The sequence below is a fragment of the Puma concolor genome, chromosome B1 (assembly GCF_028749965.1).
Source record: "Puma concolor isolate L17-30 chromosome B1, mPumCon1.1.hap2, whole genome shotgun sequence".
In the NCBI taxonomy this organism is placed as follows: Eukaryota; Metazoa; Chordata; class Mammalia; order Carnivora; family Felidae; genus Puma; species Puma concolor.
The window spans coordinates 7,817,000-7,835,813 of record NC_141670.1 but is presented as its reverse complement, the minus strand read 5'-3'; the positions used below and the strand labels follow the sequence as shown (position 1 = coordinate 7,835,813).

Here is an 18,814-nt window from a genome sequence, read left to right as displayed (position 1 = left end):
TTGTTGCTACTATTCCAAATATACATATTATTATATGAGAATGTAGACAACAATTCCACCGTTCTTTTTCATTTTTAGAAGGTAACACTTCTTAGTGTGTTTAATTAGTTTGTTTTGTAGTATTTATTATGGATCCATTATGGATTAACAGCCTACTAAGTATACTGTATGCTCTGTGGTTGAAGAGAAAATATTATATGATAAAGTTTCACTGAACATTCAAAAGGACTGAGTTTGCTTCCTGCATTGATCAGGTACTGATTTTAACTTGAAGCAAAGCATTTAATCACTGTCTCAGTCTTCTTGGGCTGCCGTAACAAAATACCACAGGCTGGTGGCTTAAACAACAGAAATTAAGTTTCTCATAGTTCTGGAGGCTCAGAGTCTAAGCTCAAAGTGCCCACATAATCAGGTCTTGGTGAGAACTGTCTTCCTAGCTTATAGTTGGCCACCTTCTCACCATATGCTCACATGGACTTTTCTTGGTGCATGTTTGTGGAGAGAAAGATCTCTCTCTTTTTATAAGTCCAACAACCCTATCAGATTAGGGCCCCATCCTCATGACCTTGCCTCCCCTTAATTCCTTCCTAAAAGCTCTATCTCCAAATATAGTCAGCCACATTGGGTGTTAGGGCTTCAGCGTAGGAATTTGGTGGCAGACAAAATAATCCTGTCTTAGTCCACTTGTGCTGCTATAAAAAAAAATACCAGAGACTAAGTAGCTTATAATAGAATTTATTTCTCACAGCTCTGGAGTCTGGAAGTCCAAGATCAAGGTGCCTGCACAGTCATGTTACATGAGGACCCTCTTCCTGGTTCATTGCTGGCACCTTCTCACTGTGTCCTCCTGTGGTAGAAGGGCTCAGATGTCTCTGGAGCCATTTTTATAAGGGTACTAGTCCCCAATTCATGAGGGTTCCACCCTTATGGCTTAAATATTTCTCAAAGGCCCCGCCTCCAAATACCATCACATTGGGCATCAGATTTCAACATACGAATTTTAGGAGGACACGATTCAGTCCATAGCACTGAATCTCAGTACAATGGAAATAAGAGTCAGAGTTCTATTAAAGACACACTGAGGTTCAAACACTTCTCACACAGGCCCATTTAACCCTTATAACAACTGGAAAATGCAGATACCGCTGCACCCATTTTATAGATGAGGAAACCAATTTAGCAACTTAAACTCACCGACTTGCAGTAGCAAATACATGATGGTCAGATGTCCAATGTAGATACACCTTCCGTCCACAGCCCGGTTTGAAGCCCCCTCCACATCTCCACCTGACCTGTCAGGGCTCTTAGGAAGATCAACATGACTGTGTCTGAGGAAGCAGGAAGAGCCCACTGTGGAGCAGTGGCGAGGGAGACTGAGAAAATGCAAACGTGCAGAGTCGGTGCTGGGAACACAGGATGGCCACACCACTCACGCTCACTCTCAAGGAGCTGAGGTCTGTGGAAGAAAGAGGGCTTATACTCCTGCTGGAGCACTCCGAGGGTTTTCTGGAGGAGAAAACTGTGGAGCCAGGCTCTGCGAGGAGGTCAGGGAGAAACCAGTCTAGTTTGGAGAGATAGAACCTTACTCTGAAAATTGGCATGGTCAAAAGACGACAGCCTGCTTTAACTTCCCCATTAAACCTAGCCTCAAGCTCCCATCCCTCAGGCTGAATGGGAACTTTATCTTTTCCTTTCCTTTTCCTTTTCCTTTTCCTTTTCCTTTTCCTTTCCTTTCCTTTCCTTTCCTTTCCTTTTTATGTTTACTTATTTTTGAGAGAAAGAGACAGAATATGAGTTGGGGGGGGGGTGTGGGGGAGAGACAGACAGGATCCAAAGCAGGCTCCAGTCTCTGAGCTGTGAGCACAGAGCCTGACGCGGGGCTCAAACCCACGAACTGTGAGATCATGACCTGAGTCGAGGTCGGATGCTTAATCGACTGAGCCCCCCAGGCACCCCAAGAACTTTATCATTTTAATAATGTCCCCTCCCATCCTTTTCTTCGGCTTTGTGCCGAGGTGGGAGCTGAATGCCAGTGCACTAGGGAGGTGCACTTGGCCTCCAGTCCCCAGGCTTCCTGCTGATGAGCCTGCTGGCTGAGCCATTAATCCCTTGAAACAAGTTCAGCAAATCTTAAAGCTTAAGATGTAAAGCATGCAACTTTGTCCTGAAGGTGGGGACACAAGGGCGAGGGCCCCTCTCTTCCTCTGCCTGTCACCTCTCAGGGGTGTGGCCAAGGCCTGGACACTGGCATCTGGTGCCTCAGGACCAGCATTAAAAACCATCTCTGTGGCTCTCTGCCTCTCCTTCCCTCCATTCCTTTGCCTCTCCCCTCTCACACCTCCCTCCTGCCTCTCTATCCTCCTTTCTCTTGGCTATCTTCTTCTCCCTCTCCCCACCCTCTACCCTCTTCCCCCACCCAGTGTCTAACTCTCCACATAAGGGAAGCTACCGCTTCTGCTTTTTGGACTTCTTAAGCCCCAAGGATCAGAGCAGGCAGACCAGCAAAGCAGACAGACAGCCACAAAAGAAGGAAAATTGAGCTGGGGGAGATGATCCAAAAAAAGAAAAAATTGGGGGAACGCGTACAAGAGTCCAGTTTAACATAAGCATGGGGCATGTGAAGGCAAGTAACAGAAGATAAAAACAGAAAGCCTAATCCACATGGCAGATAATCTTTTATTCTAGGATGGGCATGTGAGTGGCGAGCCATTCAAGGTTTTGAGCCTGAGAGCAACACGGTCCTAAAGGTGTTTTCGGGCTCACAACAGCCACTCGCTGTTGTGTAGCCCGACCATGTGTGCCCAGCATGGGGTGTGACTGCCATGGAAACGGGGGCCTTTTCTAATTTTCCTCAAGGCACCTTGTGGGCTGGCTGGAACTCTAGGTGCTTTTGGAAGTTTAATTCAATGACAGTATTAAGGATGGTGGGAGAGAGATGGGCATCAGGAAGACCATCCAAACTGAATTCAAAAGGAAGTGGGCCATACTTAATTCATCTTTGTGTATCTCTGGCATCTAGAAGGGTGAAAATTGCTTAGAAGAGCACCATAAACGTTTAATAAATGAACAAATAGTGGGTGAATGTGAAGGGCAAGATTATTGCTTAAGGAAATACTCTTAGGACTCATTGATGGGGGGGTGGGGAGTGGCTTGGGGCAATGGAAGAACCAATGAATTTAGGAGTCAGGGCCCCCAAGCTCTAGAGCATCATGTGATTTTGAACATTTATTCATCAACGAACATTATTAATGGGCTAAGTATTGGGGGGCATGGCAATGAATAAAATACATCAAGTCCTGCTTTCCAAGATCTTATATACTAGCGGCAATTATAAGAAGAAAAATAAAGCAGGGTAGAGAGACAGAATGAAGAACAGGACTTCTTAGAAGATGGCCAAGGAAGGGCTCTCTGAGAAGGTGACGTGCCAGGGCAGAACAGAGGTCACAAAGAAAGCCATGTGCAAATTTCACAAAGAGGCACGGCAGGCAGAGTGAACAGAAGTCCATGAGGTGTGCTTGAGGAAAAACAGTGAGGCCAGTGTGGCCGATGGAAGGGGTCAGAGGTAGAACCTGAGATCAGAGAGGAGCCTGGGGACACTGGTGGCTCACAACGACGACATGAGATGTTACTTTGGGCAAGAAAGGAAGCCACTGGATTCTCCGTGACTTAAGAAGAATCATTTTGGCTCCTGTGGTTACAACAGACTATTGGAAGGTCACAAGTAGAAGCACACAGACCAGTCAGCAGGCTTTTGCGGCACATCAGGTGAGGGAAATCGTGGCCGGTAGTGGAGCAGCAGCAGTGAGGGTTCTAACAGCCAAAGTCTGGCTTACACTGGAAGGCGAGAGGCGGGAGACTTACTGGTATCTGCCTGTGGGATGTCAGGAATAGAAACGAAGGATTACACGGAAGCTTCTGGCCTCACAGCACCTGGATGAGTGGCATTGTCAGGAAGTGGATAGGAGATCTAGCAGGAGTCTGGCACGAGTTCAGTTTTCCATGTGAAGTGGAATTGCCCACTTAAATACCCAAATGGAGAAGTTGGAAGAGCCAGCTGGAAATTTAAGTCTGGAATTTAGAGGCGAGAGCTGGTCTGGAGATGCAAATTTGGGCTCATCAACACGTGAATAATATTTATACTGATGGGACTAGAAGAGATTCCCCCTAAGAGCGAGTGTAGGCAGATGCTAGGAGTCCGCTTGGGTTGAAGAAAATTCACAAAAAAAGAAGTACTAAGCCAATAATAACTAACTCCCTCCTTGCAGAGGAGCATATGAAACAGTGACCATGTATGAAGTTTCCTTGAAAATGGTTGTGCTTACGTTTTTTAAATTTTTTTTTCAACGTTTATTTATTTTTGGGACAGAGAGAGACAGAGCATGAACGGGGGAGGGGCAGAGAGAGAGGGAGACACAGAATCGGAAGCAGGCTCCAGGCTCTGAGCCATCAGCCCAGAGCCCGACGCGGGGCTCGAACTCACAGAACGCGAGATCGTGACCTGGCTGAAGTCGGACGCTTAACCGACTGCGCCACCCAGGCGCCCCAAAAAATGGTTGTGCTTACGTTTAAGACCATATTATTAGGGCCAGGTGATGGGGGGACGGTATTGTTTAAAACCATACAGAAGCAAAAAGAAATAACTGATTTTGAGAGAAAGGTGACAAGTTTAGTTTTAGAAATGTATCGAGATGATTGACCTAGGTGAACATCCAGGAATAAATTTCAGAATTGGCACAAAAATTTTTGGGAAGCCCAGGGAAGAGACTTAGGAGATAATTGTCCCTAAATTTTGACCATTCTCTATCTATTTATAGCCCCCTACAGATATCTAAGTAAGAGGAGCTAAAGCTTCATAACCTTAAGTAAGTTAAGTTGTTCTACCCTCCTGTTTAAAACAGGTCGCAAAAAGCTCATGGGGCAGATATTTGGAAATAATTGTTGAAAAGGGAATTTGGATTGTTTTTGACAGATTTCAAATGTGTTTGCTACTATGCTAAGTAGTTCGCAGTGACTCCAACCCTGTGATGTATAGAGATTTATCCTTCCCATTATGGTTGAGAAAACTGACGTTCAAGAGGTTAATTACTACCAAGTTCACAAGTAGGATCTGTGCCAGAATTTGAACTCAGATCCACCTGAAGATGTCCGGCGTGCTCTGCCCACAGCCCCAGTGACCAGTGACAAGTAATTGGAACGACTAGATAGTCTCCTCCAAGAGCAGCACTGTTACCTGAGCAAGGCCTTACAGTCTCTTTCTCTCTTGATTTTGGATATTCGTGGATATCATAGTGAAATCTCTGCCTTCACTTTGTTAGAAATCCAGTCTTTTTTTTTTAATGTTACTTATTTTTTGAGAGAGAGACAGAGCATGAGGGGCAGTGGAGGGGCAGAGAGAGAGGCAGACACAGAATCTGAAGCAGTCCCCAGGCTCTGAGCTGTCAGCACAGAGTCCGACGCGGGGCTTGAACCCACAAACCACAAGATCATGACCTGAGCTGAAGTCAGATGCTTAACAGACTGATCCACCCAGGCGCCCCAAGTCTTTTTTTTTTTTTTTTTTTTTTTTTTTTTAATTTGAGCTCAACCCCAGCACTTTTTTCATTTACCTGTTGTCTTTTTCTGTTCGGGACCAGACACTGTCTTCTTAGGAGATAATGACGGGATCCTAGACTGTGAACAAGAAACCAATTAGAGTAAGTTGCATACCCATGCAATTCACCACTTAGACCTAAAGTTTCCAAGGCACAGCTGTGGCTGGTGGTTTTCAGATCTGGATGAGATTTTTCTGAGGAAAATTTCAGAGAGGCAACAGTGATGGAAAAAGAGGACGGTCTCAAGCTTGGGAGGGACTGGTTTTAACAGCGTAATGCTTCCCTCCTTGTCAGGCGTGTTCTCATGGGTTTATGTAGCTCTATTTATGTGGTTAAACAGAAAAGTACACCATCAAGGTCAGTAAATGCCTGGTGATTTTTTAATTATTTTGTAAACCCGTGAGGAGGGATGGGCCAGATGTTGAGCCTGAAGCTTATCTGCATTTTGGTATCTTCTTTAAACAAAATAATACAAAATTACAGAGTCTTAGAAAGTGTCTGTGCAATGGAGGGGTCCTGAACTTAAGTTTGCACTGGCTTCATGGTAAATCCACTGCCATTTTGAAGAAGATAGTTGATTTAATGCTTTATAGCAAAGGGAGTTGTAAAATGCATTAACATTTGGTACCGATTCATATAGGAAGATGTCATTGCTTCCCATCTGTCCTTATAATTTCCTGTTTGAGATAAGTGTCCTGACTTTCCTATTTTGAGACCAACTGAGCAAAGTGGGAGTGACCCAAACACAGAGAGCCCTCTGCACCACTGCCAGTGCGAGGTTAGCTCTGGAATGAGGCTACATCCTACTTCCGCACGTGGGACTAAGGAGAGCCAGGCACAGACTCTTTAAGAAGCAGATTGGTGTCATCATCGCTATGGGTAGAGCTCTCATTGTAATGCTTGGAGTTTATTGCAAGGCACATACTGTAAAGAAAAAATTAGGTAGGATAAGCAATTTGTCAAAGAGGAATGATCGGTAAGAAAAGGCAGTTTTGAAAAATAAATCCGATTTTAAAAGCTGTTTCGTTTTGGGTGGTGAAAGGTCATGTTACAAGGATCTTAGAGGTCCTTAAGATGGCCGAACAGAGCTAGCAAACGACAAGCGAGTTTTGTTTTTTTTTTATGTTGATAAAAGAAAGATATGAGTCGGATTTACCTCAACAGTGGCTGGCTTGAAGTGCCATGGGGAGATGGCGATTTAGGTACAGTATACACTCTTACCAAACCGTATTTATCTAAGAAAGAGAATGTTTTTGCTCTAGCCATGCGATGTTTACAGAACAGGGTAGGCTCTCTGCCTGTAAATTATATACCAGATGTCTGGGGACTGGTGTTGTTTCTAAATATAGTCAAGTTACCTCCGTGTGGCACAGCGCGGCCTTCACAGAAGGCACCCGATCAGCCTGGCGAAAGTTACAGGCGTTTTGTAAAACTAATTTTCACACTAATTCATCCTAAAGAGTTAAAGTGGACACTTAAAAAAATCTTAGCTACCCAGTTAAAGTCTGACAAGATTGTAAAGTTCCTGAACTGTTGTATATGAAGCTATGTGTAATTTTGCTTGGTTTTGAGAGAAAGTGTGTCAACCGTTCTAATATAAATATAGCATGTCCATGTTGAAAGGGAAGATATTTTATAGGCAACACAGCTGAATGGAAATTTGGAGTTGCCGAATTTCAGATTGTGAAGGCAGGAAATACGGAGGGGTGGAGGCTTAGGTCAAAACAGGAACCGGAATTTGATCTCGTACCTGTGATTCTCACACGTTATGGATTCATTTCAGAGATTCCTCTCCAGCATTACCGGGAATGAGGTGGGGTTGCTTGGGAGTTAAGCAAGCAGAGTTCAAACAAACAAGGTGCCTCGAGTCCCATGCACGTGCTATAGGTCACTCCTTCGGTAGATGGACATACCTACACTTCAAAAAAACGTAGCATGAGGTGTTGTTTGTTGGCTTAAATACATTTATAAATCATTCAGTTGCTTTAGTTTATTAAACTGATAGCACTGAAAATTATTTTAATGCTGTTGTTTATGGTTCGAGTTTCTCTAGTTTTGGAAAACAAGTATTTTTCCCTAAAATTCCTACTAGAAGCCCCCCTATTTACCAGTTTGTTTAGCAAAGACCACCAGGTTATTACTTATAGAGCAGGCTCTGTACTTGCTCATTCCCAGTCCCCCTCTCAACCCTGTCTGACTGTTGCTGGTGCTTGTCCCATTTTTGGTGGAAACCGAATCTTGGAAAAGTTAGATGACTTCATGGAAGCCACTGTCCTAAACTGGGATGCGAATCGTGGCCCGCCTGGCCCCTCCGTCTCTTTCCTCCTGAGCTTCTGTGCTCTAGCTTTATCTGTGTCTCCTTTAATTCTCCTGCTCCCAGCCCCTCCTCCAACCTTCCACCCACTCCCCCATCCCCAACCCAGTTCTGGTAGGAATAATGGCAGACAGCAGGGGGCCCATGCTTGATCTCTGCCTGATGGGCCAAGAGATTCCTCATCCAGCATGTTTCCAGTGGTTTTGTAACTGACCTCCCACCACGCTGCCCTGTAGATTACGTTTCATTCCATTGTCATGCCTTTGGAGGTCATGTAAATAGAAACAGTACCAAAGACACATAGGGAAAACCTGGCTCAGCTTTTTCTCTCCCCACCATAATAGACCTAAGTCTTGGTGAAAAAGAAATTGAAGGTGCCACAGAAAGCTGTGTGACAGTCTGGGGAACAAGTGGTGGTTGGGGTACAGGGCGGTACCTTCAAATACTTCCATCTCTTTATTTTGGTCCTTCTGTTGCCTGTTTTCTAAATGATCCTTTTCCTTTCTTCCCCCCACCGCCTTCTTTCATGAACACCAACAAGCGATGCTGAAATTGTTCAGAAGTATAATACAACGATTTTGATGGGCAAACACATTAGTTCGCAAAAGGGGGATATCAAATTGCCGCCAGCTACAAATATTGTTCGCTTTGCTGCCCCTTAAAGGTCTTCATAAATATACTAGATAGAAATGAGCCCAAAATGAACCCAAAAGGCTATTTCTCTAAACTTTTCCCAATCTCAACATCTGGTTAATTGCCATTTAGCTAGTGACAATGAAAGAATAGGCAGCAATAATGAAACGGCATCATGTAATTCAGCATATATCTTTTAGAGGTAAATTAAGGTAATGAATTTATTGAGCCAATATACAGGAGAGAAAACATGATCATTACAATCATTATAAATACTATAAATGATTATTTAAATTTATATATTTAAGCAAGGATTACTTAAAACTTTATTAATTTACTACTGCTCTTCTGAGCAAGCTGAACTTAGTGATTTCACATATGTGATCTCTTTGAAAAGTTGTTATAATTTCCTTATTTAAATCTTCACAATGAAATTGATATGTGTTCTTAAGTTCTCCAGAGTTTCACTCAGCAGTCAAGTTTACTTTAATGATAAAACAAACGTATATGACTTTTATTTTTATTTTTAAAGTTTATTTATTTTGAGCAGGGGAGGGGCAGAGGGCAAGGGAGAGAGGAAATCCCAAGCAGGCTTCTCATTGCCAGCACAGAGCCCGATACAGGGCTCGATCTAATGAACCATGAGATCATGACGTGAGCTGAAATCAAGAGTCGGATGCTTAACGGACTGAGCCACCCAGCTGCTCTGACGTGTATGATTTTTAAAGCATCAGGTTTCACCTCAGAAGCTGAAACTCAAAACATAGCCGTTTCCCCAAATAATATTATTTACGATGGTGACTTTGCACTTTGTTTAGCGAGAACATAACGTTCTAACTTCTTAGAAATGATTGCTTTGTCGCCAAATATTGTCCTATCAACAAATATTTATTGCTGTGCATTTCAATCCTACTTTTAACATATAATAGGAGTGTTGCACACGGGAAAGAAAGAATGCCCAAAAGCTAATAACGGCAAATCTTCTTTCAGTTGACAGCTCAAAGAATTGGATGTCTGGCTTGCTAATCTTCTGAATAAGCAAGAAATAATGCTGGCTGGAAAGGGAGAACAGAGCAGTGTCATAACCAACTCCAGTTAGATTATGTAGCTCTCTTTAAATGATGTTTCTCTTGGCTCTCATGTCTCAGCTTTAAAATAGAACAAATAGGGGTGCGTGGGTGGCTCATTCAGTTAAGCGTCTGACTCTTGGCTTCAGCTCAGGTCATGATCTCGGCGTTCATGAGATCGAGCCTTGTGTAGGGCTCTGCACTGTCAGCGCAGAGCCTGCTTGGGATTCTCGCTGTCCGTCTCTCTCTGCCCCTTCCCCACTTGCACTCTCTCTCTCTCAAAAATAAATAATTTAAAGGAAAAATTTAAAAACTAGAATAGTTGTCTATGCCTCGGCGAGTGTGAGGAGGAAGGGGGATCATGCACACGGTGCTGGCACAGGTGTCCCATGTCCCACCGCATGTCCCACACGGCGCAGGCTGGGCATCGGCCACCATTACCGTTACTGGTACATCAGGGGTAACGGGAAGAGAAGCTGTGCCCCCTCGCCCTCGGGATTTGTGTCTTCCGCAACATCCTATAATATCACTGGATATAAAAAAGACTGATGATGGGCAGTTGCCTTCTGCCCTCTCTACCACGTTCACTCGGTCATTTCATGAATCCTGCGATATGTGGCCCACATTTTATTCGGTGAAATCGTTTGGACCTCCCTTACGGTGTTCTGGCAGAGTTCTTCTGTGAGACCATAATTGAGGAAGCCTGGGTCCATGTGAGACTTCTCCAAAGGTATGAAACCACAGGAGCAATGACGTGTTTCTCAAGTACCACAGCTTACCGCATTTCCCCTCATTCCTGACCTATTCAGAAAGCTTCAGACATGCTTCTCATAAGATGTCTGTTTCTAACAGCTAAGTGACTTTATTTAAATTGTACCAGGACTGATCAGCAGGGTTTTTAAACATTATTTTTGTTTATTGCGTCCTGTGGATCCTTGAAAGGAGGAAGAGGGAGTAGACAAGAAGACAGATACTAGCAAACGTAATCCCATTACGTCAGGAAGGCTCTCCCTCTAGCTAGCAGTGCTTCAGCTTATCAGCCAATGAGACCCCTTAAAGGAATGTTTTCCTGATTGGCACGGTCTGCATGTTTAATCACTGAAAAACCTCCACAGGTGATCTCTCGTGTAGATTAAATAGAATCAACCATGCTGATCCTGTTTAAATTACAAGAAAATCACCGGGCACCAAGCCGGTATCATATAGAACCACCTGGGTGGACCACAAGGGTTGGAGAGATAGGGGTGGTTGGATGCCAGATAGCTCTCGGGGAGAGAAGGACATGGGGATTTCCACACGGGAGGGCACTGATTTTCTAATGGGAGGGGCGCATAGGCATGTAAGAAGGGGGAACTTGGGGGACAAGGTGGGTCAGTGCCTTTTTCTTCAGGATGTAGGGTTGGAGGGGTTGCCAACCATTGGTATGTGGAGAATCCGCGACCCCTGAGGGAGCCCTTGGCATTATCGGCACCATTTCAAACATCAATGATAGTCTGCTCCTCCCAAACCGCGACACCCCTTTCGAGGGCCCACTGGGCTTGTTCGAGGGCGCAGGACGTAGGGGTCAGCTACTCATTGTCCTTGGCAACCTGGCATAGCTCCTTTACACCTCAGGGCAAACTGTAAGGAGAGGACAGTCTGGGGGTGCAGAGAGAGGGGGGCATGGCAGGGCGGGCGTAGAAAGTAGAGAGGTGGGGTGCTCCTGCTGCTAGCCTTCCTAAAAGTGCCCAAAAAAGATTTTTGGGGGCGGGGCACCCGGGTGGCTCAGTCTGTTAAGCGTCCGGCTTTGGCTCAGGTCACAATCTCACGGCTGGTGAGTTCAAGCCCCACATCGGGCTCTGTGCTGACAGCTCAGAGCCTGGAGCCTGCTTTGGATTCTGTGTCTCCCTCTCTCTCTCTCTCTCTCTCCCCCTCCTGTTTGCACTGTTTCTCTCTCTCAAAAATACACAAACATTAAAAAAAAAGTTTTTTGGACTTCTGAGAAACCATGAAACAGGTACTTTTGGGGCATATCTAAGGGAACTTAATCCTCCCCTTCTTTGGAAGACAGTTCAAAAGGTACAGTAGTTCTGGGATTGGTCAGTTCCAGAACATGCTTTATAGCCCTTGGCATTCTGAAACTGCCAGGCTGGATCTTTTAGACAAGAATCAGACTTCCTGGTATATGGTCAGGTGTCTCAGTCACCTTGTTGAACACAGACTCTGAAGAGTGTGTATTTCACAGGAACTGAGTGTGTCCGTCAGGGTTCACTTCTACTCACAGATCTCGTCTTCTTTTCCAACAGGTTCCTGGGCAGACCGGTCACCACTACATGAAGCAGCAAGTCAAGGTCGTCTTCTTGCTCTGCGAACACTGCTCTCCCAGGTGACGTATTAGCTACGGCTGGAAATACATCCCTGTCCCATGACCGCAGAACATTAACTTTCAAAAGTAATCAAAGAAAAAAGAATAAAGCTGCTTAATAAATGCTACCAGTCTTTTTTTTGTTTTAACCCCTATATCAGTCAGCTCTCTACTTTGCATTTAGCTTTGAGATTTCTTTATAAATATTTGGGTATAATCCTATGTCTTAATATACCGAGTTTCTCATACAGTATACTTGCTCACTGAAACATATTTCAGCAAGAAGTCACTGGACGTATGTATTATTCATTTAGCACTTCAACTATGCTTTACTCTATATAATGTGTGCAGCTAATTGCAGAGAAAGTTTGGTCACAAAATATCCAAAAAGGGGTAATCAGAGCAGATGCCCAAACAAGCTTTTTTACATTAATCTGTCCTCTGTGATGGCGAATTACCCATGAATGCTACAGAGTGATCACTTCTCTCCCTGCCCACTCCTCAGACTCACCAGAGGAGAAATGAAAAGCATAGATTCCTTACAGAAACACAGAGCACTCTGGTTTAGCCTGTGCGTTGTTAAAATTGAACGACGTGATTCAGAAGCACACCCAGATCTGGAAGTCATTGTCCTGGTGCTTCCTGGTATCCGGGAGAAAGGGATGCTCTCGGGTGGCTGTGTGGGAAGGAAAGGCAGTGATGCCCGGGTTCCAGGACATGGCCCTGGGACTCAGGACACCTGCATGCCAGGCGGGTTCTTAAAGTGGATCACAACCTTCCTGACCATCCTTTTTTCATCTATAAAGGGAACATGTAGGACAAGCTGCTCTTGTAGGGCTGTCCTGTGATAACAGAGTGACCATTTTGTTTGCTCATCACTTGATGGGGGGAAAAAAAACGCACCCTCAGAAAAGTCAGTAATTTTCTAAACGTAACCCACTCGGTCCCCCCAACCACCTACAGAAACCCTCACGCAGTTCTTTGAGAGGAGAGCAGTCTCAGGATATTTTTCGACATGTATCTCATACCACCCACACGCCAGCCAGGAAGAGTCCGAGGCTGCCCCCAGAGCCCGATGGGAAACAGAATCCAGACCTCTGCAGACGCTCGGCCACCTGGTCACCCCGGCGGGTGGCAGTTAGGAAGGAATTGGCTCCTTCAAGTCTGACTGCTGGCTAGACAATTCGAAATCTGTGAAAAGATAACCTAAGGGATCTAAAAAGTTGCCACCTGCTAGCGACAAAGATTGGGGGTGAATCTTTTCTTGCCTTCATTTTAAGATTCATCCCAGTATTCCAGGCCATGGCAGTGCGTCATGTTATGGGGGTTTGGCCACGAAAATCTTCCTCTTACAGTGTTTAGTATGATGGTCAATAGACAGTGAGTTACCAAAAACAGCAGGAAAGCACAGAATCTCGTGTCCTAATATTTAATTAGTTCAGTCCGACATCATGAGTTTAACTGGAATAAAGTGTTTTATTGGTTTTGATTTGATTTTTAAAGTGTGTACTTGGTTTTGATTGGATAATAAAATAAGATGGAACTCTTGCTATATGCGGGGCCCTGTAACAATGATTGCTTTACATACGTGATGCTGTTTAATCCTCACGATGACCCTAAAACTTAGAGGTTAAGGTACTCACCCAAATTAAAATAATTACTGCATTCTGGAAGAAGGCTTCAAGCCCAAGTGTGACTGACTTGATGATCAGAGCTGTCAACCACAAGAATAGAACCGAGTCACTCCTATCCAGTGACAAAAGTTCACAACATGGCTCACTACAGTTTAGAGTATTTTCCCCCCGGTCTGGGCTAACCTGTAATTTCACAGCCCCAGATCGAAACAAGTGACCCGGCCTATCAACAGTCTCCACCTCTACAAAGTAAAAAAGAAAACAATAATAGTAATCAAACCAATTCATAAAGACCACAGAAAGTCAAGGAGGCGGAATTTTATGAAAATATTCAGAATCTACTAAACAAAACAATTTAGCCGCTACAGGGTTTAGATACGGTGGTGGTGTTACAGTATTGACGAGTTTTGGCAACGGACTGCCTCTATGGTGTTTGAACTGGCCTTTCCTGCTGAACTGATACCTGCCTCCCTGAGTCTTTGGTCTTTTGTATCACTCGCTAATGACCTTTATAAAGATGATTTCGTATACTTTCTTGCTCACCTTTTCAAATCATCCCTGTCGTATTTAGGGTTACAACGTAAATGCAGTTACCATAGACCACATCACCCCGCTGCACGAAGCCTGCCTTGGAGACCATGTGGCATGTGCCAGAACTCTGCTGGAGGCTGGAGCTAATGTAGGTACCGGTTAAAACCATTAATCACTTCACGTCTACTGACTAAGACAATCGCACAAAGTTCTCATGTGGCGTTTCTTTCCTTAGTAGTTTTCAAAAATTGCAGAATTGTAAGAGATCACTTTGCTTCAGTGTTCTCAGTGAGCTCCAAGAAGGATTTCTAGTCGTTGCAAAAACGGTCAGCATGCTGACCTGAGTCGAAGTCGGACACTCAACTGACTGAGCCACCCAGGCGCCCCAGGATGTTTTTCTTTAGATAAATTCTCAGAAACACAATTTCCCATTTCTCTGATTTACCACCAGCAAGGTGGCCTCACCACAACGTTTGTCACCATCGCATTTCCGGACTTTTTTCCTAGTTGAAAGGCACCTGACCGTTGAATTCCTTTTTGTTTGACTCGCGAGCATGTGTTGATTTCCATGGCTTTTACTAGCTGCATGGCCACTCCTGTGACTGACTCATCTACCACATCACACTTCTGTTTATCTCTTGACTTTTAGAAGCTTTGCTTAATTGGTGCAGCCGCTCTGGAAAGCAGTGTGGAGGCTCCTCAGAAAACTAAAAATAGACCTACCCTATGACCCAGCAGTAGCACTGCTAGGAATTTACCCAAGGGACACAGGAGTAATGACGCATAGGGGCACTTGTACCCCAATGTTCATAGCAGCACTCTCAACAATAGCCAAATGATGGAAAGAGCCTCAATGTCCATCAACTGATGAATGGATAAAGAAATTGCGGTTTATATACACAGTGGAGTACTACGTGGCAATGAGAAAGAATGAAATATGGCCCTTTGTAGCAACGTGGATGGAACTGGAGAGTGTGATGCTAAGCGAAATAAGCCATACAGAGAAAGACAGATACCATGTGTTTTCACTCTTATGTGGATCCTGAGAAACTTAACAGAAACCCATGGGGGAGGGGAAGGAAAAAAAAAAAGAGGTTAGAGTGGGAGAGAGCCAAAGCATAAGAGACTCTTAAAAACTGAGAACAAACTGAGGGTTCATGGGGGGTGGGAGGGAGGGGAGGGTGGGTGATGGGTATTGAGGAGGGCACCTTTTGGGATGAGCACTGGGTGTTGTATGGAAACCAATTTGACAATAAATTTCATATATTGAAAAAAATACATAAAAAAAAAGCTTTGCTTGTTGATGCGTATGAGCTAAATATCCTCTGTCATATTTACTGCACACATTATCCCAGTGATTTCTGTTGGGTCGTAGAACTGTTTGAAACGCCTAGCGTTTAATCTCGTACGGCTCTGTGACTCTCGTTGCTGAACTCTGGCTTGGTTTAGGTAAACGCAATCACGATAGATGGCGTGACTCCATTATTCAATGCGTGCTCACAAGGCAGTGCCAGCTGTACAGAACTTCTTCTGGAATACGGTGCCAAACCCCAGCTGGAGTCCTGTCTTCCTTCTCCCACACATGAGGCCGCCAGCAAAGGTGACTTAGTTATGGGATTAGGTGACAAGGGGAGGAAGTCCCTTTAGCAACGTGGAGTGCTGCATTTTGCTTTCAATGAGTAACTGCAGGGAACAGCATGAGGTGAGGCGCATGGAGGTGGGCAGTGTCGAGAGTAAGCTCCTCTCTACTTTGTGTTGGCAGGCCATCACGAGTGCCTAGAGATACTGATATCCTGGGGCATAGACGTTGACCAAGACATTCCTCATCTGGGAACTCCTCTGTACGTAGCTTGTATGTCACAGCAGTTCCACTGCATCCGGAAGCTTCTTTATGCTGGTAATTTTCTTTAAAACCTCTCTCGTTCTGTCCGTACACATAAGCAACGATTCAGATCCATATTTATCTCTCTGAATAAACTGTGTAAAGATATCTCCCTGCTAAAAATGTTCTTATTCTAAGCATTGTTGCATGTAAGTACATAACCCATAAAAAAAGGAATTGCATTCTTGATAATTCACAAGCTTTATCTCTCAAGTCCTAAAGTCCCCCTTGTAAAGATCATACAGCGTAAACCTCAAGGTTGATATAGTGTTGCCAAATATGTATTTCTTCATGAATAAATCCATCACAAGGAATTTGAGGGGTAATAACTGCTTAGCTACCTTGTCTTCTACCAATCATAAGAGCTCATGTGCTCGCCCCGACTTTGTCCTGTCCCATTTATCTACAAAGACTTAACGGCCTTTTCTTCTAACTTGAAACAAACCTATGCCTCAGCGTTCAGTGTTAGCCTCCTGAAAACTTGTCCTAATCTTTTGATACCATAATGGTGTCTCCCCCTATAGGAACAGGAGCTTTTTAAAAAAAATTTTTTTTTCTTAATGTTTATTTGTTTTTGAGACAGAGACAGAGCATGAACGGGGGAGGGTCAGAGAGAGGGAGACACAGAATCTGAAGCAGGCTCCAGGCTCAGCTGTCAGCACAGAGCCCGATGCAGGGCTCGAACTCGCAGACTGTGAGATCATGACCCGAGCCGAAGTCAGATGCTTAACTAACTGAGCCACCCAGGCACCCCAGGAACAGGAGCTTTTGAGGATGTGGATTATGTCTTTTTCCCCATCATCTCCTTTCCCTACCACAGCGCCTCCCACGTGGTAGGTGCTGAAAATACACGTAAAATGAGTAAAAGGATTTCCATGCTTTTTACTGTTTCTGCCATCATTTGGCCTCTGATACACTCACAATATCTTAGCTAAATTATAAGCTTCTTGCAGGCAGTTTCTGCTTCGTTAGTTCACTCCCGTCATATCTGTTAAGTCTTAAATATGACTTCTGCTAATAACCGTTGAGACACTATTATTTTCTGGCTGTGATCGCCCACGAATTTATAGAACTAGAAGAGTTTCTTCTTTGTTGCCTCTTTTCTTCTCTTTTCTTTTCTTTTACTTTGCTAGGAATATTATTATTTCCACCAGACATTTTATATTGGGTAAGAAAGAGAATGCTGTTGGTAATTGTGGACTGATTGTTATTATCAGGCTCTGTCCTCCCATAAAACTAACATGACCAATAGAGTTTATGCTTTCTCCATGGAGATTTTGTCATGGACTGTCATTCTTTCACTAAACATTGTGTATTTGATGAAAGAATATGAAAACAATTACATTTATTGAAATGTGAAAGTAGCAGGAAGGCCTAAAGGGACCCTTAAAACGTACTGCTTCTCGTAAACATCGTTCATTTTATTGATAGTATCGGAAAGCAGAGTTGAAAGGGACTTACACATGTTTACCGATAGGTATTTCTTGGTGTCATAACCACTTAGGTACTGGGAAATGAGATTGCTCTTTCCAGTATTACACAGTATTGATTCATTGCACATGTATTGAATGATCATCATGTGCCATGACTCGTACTCAGATAAAATAACTAAGCAATAAATAATTTAATAGGTAGGGTGGTGTTTTTTTTTTTAATGTAAGATTTTTAAAAAATTTACTTTGCACATGGAGATACAATGTGCCTTTCTACTTAAGAGGCTCAATGCCTTTATATGTTTATCGACTTACATTGTATGAGAGAGAAGTGACAGGAAGTCCGCACACATTTTCCCCAAACAGCTCACACGTCTAGATTCATGAGTTTTCCAGGAAACACGAAGAGCTCTATTGCTTTAAAATAAATGAAAAGAATATGAGCAATAAACTCTTGAATAATCCTAAGGAATCTCAATCATGATGAAAACAGGTATGAGTGGGCCTCATCATGCTCTATTTGTAATACCAGTTAATATGATTACTTTGGGGGCTTTAAAGCATTTAAAAATATTTTGTATTATGGGCTCTTTCAAGCGTAGAGAAAAATATTAGAGAACATAACAAACGTGAACTCTCCATCTATGTGTGTCAAGTTTTAATGTGTACATTTGAAGTGTGTGTGTGTAAGGGGGGGGGAATAACTCATTACAGACAGAGGTGAGGTCCATTTGGCATCACCCTTTTCTGCGTGCATCGAGGTAAATGACTGGTCTAAGGGTTTTTGTTTAGATTTCTCATCATTCCTTATTTACACGTAGGTGCCGATGTACAAAAAGGCAAATACTGGGACACCCCACTGCATGCAGCTGCCCAGCAGTCCAGTACGGAAGTTGTAAACTTACTGCTGGAATTTGGAGCGGATATCAATGCCAAAAATACAGAGCTTCTTCGACCTGTAGATGTAGCGACTTCCAGCAGTTTGGTGGAAAGATTGTTGCTTCAACATGAAGGTAGGAATACTTGTGGGCACTTCAAAACACAGGGCGCCTGGGTGGCCCAGTTATGTGGCCAGTATGTGGATCCTCTGACTCTGGATTTCAGCTCAGGCCGTGATCCCAGGGTCTTGGGATAGAGCCCTGCATCGGGCTCTGTGCTGAGGGTGCAGCCTGGTTAACATTCTCTTTCTCCGTCTGCCCCCACCCCCAGCTTGTGCTGTCTCTCTAAAAATAAAAGAAAAAACAACCAAAAAGAAAAAAAAAACCCACAAAAATACATTTGCCTGAAATCAATGCAAAGTAAAGACTTTTTGTTGACATGTAAAATGATACTGGCATAACATTTAAAATATTTTTTTGAAGCAGATGATTTTTTAACTTAGGTTC

At 43.8% G+C, this 18,814-nt stretch overlaps 1 protein-coding gene and 1 long non-coding RNA gene across 6 annotated transcripts in view; one reads left to right on the top strand and one right to left on the bottom strand.

The window, feature by feature from the left end:
* Positions 1 to 18,814, top strand: part of ASB5 (ankyrin repeat and SOCS box containing 5) — a 56,601-nt gene that overhangs the window by 31,657 nt on the left and 6,130 nt on the right. For 4 of the 5 annotated variants that reach the window (XR_015249914.1, XM_025933072.2, XM_086703132.1 and 1 more), the window contains exons 2-6: positions 11,891 to 11,970; positions 14,155 to 14,262; positions 15,564 to 15,714; positions 15,877 to 16,011; positions 18,251 to 18,442. Coding sequence is in view for 4 of the 5 variants with exons in the window: in XM_025933072.2 (XP_025788857.1) it covers positions 11,891 to 11,970; positions 14,155 to 14,262; positions 15,564 to 15,714; positions 15,877 to 16,011; positions 18,251 to 18,442 (666 nt within the window). In the remaining variant the exon portion in view is untranslated. Of the gene's footprint in view, positions 1 to 6,642; positions 6,794 to 11,890; positions 11,971 to 14,154; positions 14,263 to 15,563; positions 15,715 to 15,876; positions 16,012 to 18,250; positions 18,443 to 18,814 lie in introns of those variants that run through there. The other variant, XM_086703131.1, reaches the window with a different exon arrangement.
* LOC147581452 (uncharacterized) lies at positions 720 to 12,049 on the bottom strand. The gene is made up of 6 exons (XR_015249915.1): positions 11,867 to 12,049; positions 7,342 to 7,504; positions 5,607 to 5,670; positions 3,862 to 3,930; positions 1,195 to 1,456; positions 720 to 847 (listed from the first exon to the last, which is right to left on the bottom strand). It is a non-coding gene; the product is annotated as an uncharacterized LOC147581452 (long non-coding RNA).